A 2,680-nucleotide genomic window follows, 5' to 3' on the forward strand; every position below is an offset into this window, starting at 1 on the left:
TATAAAGAACTAAAGATATAAAGCTAATTTTTTTAAACAAAGATTTTGATATATCCACCTTTAAAAAATCCCTAATCTGTACAAGGTAGCTCTGTGCTTATTTTTATAGAATGGTTAATATCATTATATGAATGTGGTAGAGCAACCATGGATATTTGTAGACCTTCAAGTGATGGTATATTTTAGAATTTATTGGAAGTAAAAGCCTTGCTCTAGGGTGGTTTCAAAGTGACCACTGGGTCTTGTTTTTAACCACAATTAATTACACAGTCCCTGTCCCCACCCCACCCACCAACTCCAATGAGAGTCTCTAACTTTGAATCAGACAGAACTAGTCCATATTCTAGGTCTAGAGGAAGGACTGACAAAGTATCAGGCCTCAGGTACATGTGATCTGTTCCTTGTGTTTGCAAAGAAGATTCTATTAAAACATAGCCACATTCATTTGCGTATCTTTTTAGCCTACTTTTGCTCGAGTTGAGCTATGGCAGAGAAAATGGTCCTCAATGTCTTAAGCATTTTTCTGTGTCACTCTACAGGAAGAAGTCACTAATGGTTGATGTAGAGGTTATATAATGTGCTCTCATGAACCCACTGAGTGAAGACTTTGCTACTATTGACTATTTTTAAATAGTTGGCATTAGATTTCCAATCATCCAATGATGATAATCCATTAAAATTTCAGCCATTCTCCTGGATATTAAGTAGTAACTCATGGTGTTTAATTTACATTTTCTTATTAATAATGATGGTGAACAGCACTTCATGGGTTTATTAAATGCTTGTTTTTATAATAAGTCTGTTTAAGTTCTTTCACCATTCTATAAAACTTGGCAATTTATATCTAATATCATTGCTTAGAAAGAAATTTAAATGTATTGTCTACATTTTACTGGAAAGAAAATTTTACAAGGTCTGTAGCTACAGTTTTTGTTTGTTTTTATGGTGACCTGGACAAGCCATGATTAATTTTGAAGACCTAATATTAATCAACCTTTCAAACTTCATATCTGTTGTTTTCATTTCTTTTCTACAGATCAGTTTACACTGAAATTCATTAAGGCATTCATCAATTTGTTTTTCAAAGATCTTCTATAGTACATCATCCTTATCAATCTTATACATTTATAAATTTGTACGTTTATAAGTCCACAACATTGCATTTAAGGTAGCACATATTCAAAGGGCAAAAAAGTTGCCAACTCCCATTACTTCATAGGAAGCAAAGTCCTCTCCCCATCTGACATGGGTACTGTCAGATCAGCCTCTCCTTCCTCAGCGCCCTCTGCAGGGCACCCTTGACCTCTGCGTTCCTCAGGCTGTAGATCAGGGGGTTCAGCATGGGGTTGAAAAGGCTGTAGAACAGGGAGAGGATCTTCTGCTGCTCCTCAGGGTGGCGGGACTGGGGGGCCATGTACATGATGATGGCGCTGCCAAAGAAGAGCCCCACCACACAGAGGTGGGAGGAGCAGGTGGAGAAGGCCTTTCTGCGGCCCTCCCCTGACTGGATCCTCAGGATGGCCAGCAGGATGCGCGTGTAGGACACCAGCACCCAGCACAGGGGCCCCACCAGGATGAACACGCAGGCTGCAAAGATGCAGAGTTGGTTGAGCCTGGTGTCGGCACAGGCCAGCTTGAGGACAGACAGGATCTCACAGAAGAAGTGGTTGACCTCGTGAGGCCCACAGAAGGGCAGCCTCAGGATGAGGACTAGATGGACCAGGGACAGTAGAGAGCTAAACATCCAGGAAGCAGCAGCGAGGATGGTGCAAACTCTCCAGCTCATGATGACAGCATAATGTAGGGGGTGACAGATGGCCACATACCGATCATAAGACATTGCTACCAAAATCAGGCACTCTGTAGCAGCAAAAGCCAAGTACAGGAATGTCTGCATGAGACATGGAACAAAGGAGATGGTTCTTCTTTGGTTCACGAGGTTTGCCAGCATCTTGGGGACATTGTTGGAAGCATAGGACATGTCAAGTACAGCCAGATGAGAGAGGAAGAAGTACATGGGTGTGTGCAGTCTGGGGTCCAGACAGATAATCCCAAGGATGATCCCATTCCCCAGCAGGGTGAAGGTGTAGAAGACAGAGAAAAGTCCACAGAGGAAACACTGCAGTGCCGGATCCACCTGGAATCCCAGCAGAGTGACCTGAGTGATCCATGTCTGGTTGCCTCCCATGCTCTTCCAGCAGAGAGGAGACCTGGACCAGGACAGTTGGTCAGAGCTGTGGAGCAAAGATGCAAGGTAGTTAGTGGATGTCACAGAGGGAGCGTTTGGAAATGGATCACTTAGGATGAATTCGCTCTTATTTATTTTCAGATATGTTCCAGAAAATTACTTGGTTTGATCATAAAAATCAGAGAGGAAAAAAAAAACATGGCATCAGTGGAATAATAAGAAAAAAATAATATTTGCTTTCCTTTTCTTCTTCTCTAATTTTTTTTTTTCTGTGCTGTGGAATGAGCGCAGAGCTCATGCGTGCTAGGCAAATGCTCCATTGCTAAGCCACATCACTGCCCCAAATCTTAGTATAGATGACGAAATACGGTTAAAATAGTATAGGATCTACTGTCATATACTCTATATAGGTGGATACATACACTCACATGCACACATATGATGTTTTAGAGAATTCACATATTCTGGTTTCCTTTTCACAGTGGGAGTCAT

At 41.8% G+C, this 2,680-nt stretch overlaps 1 protein-coding gene across 1 annotated transcript; it reads right to left on the reverse strand.

Annotated features, from left to right (window-relative positions):
- Positions 1–1,255: 1,255 nt before the first annotated feature.
- On the reverse strand, positions 1,256–2,188 carry LOC114084316 (olfactory receptor 2A14-like). Its single transcript, XM_027925436.2, has one exon. It carries the CDS (start codon positions 2,186–2,188, stop codon positions 1,256–1,258), a length of 933 nt encoding a protein of 310 aa, XP_027781237.2.
- Positions 2,189–2,680: the final 492 nt, after the last annotated feature.

This window comes from Marmota flaviventris, chromosome 1 (assembly GCF_047511675.1).
Source record: "Marmota flaviventris isolate mMarFla1 chromosome 1, mMarFla1.hap1, whole genome shotgun sequence".
Classification (NCBI taxonomy): domain Eukaryota; kingdom Metazoa; phylum Chordata; class Mammalia; order Rodentia; family Sciuridae; genus Marmota; species Marmota flaviventris.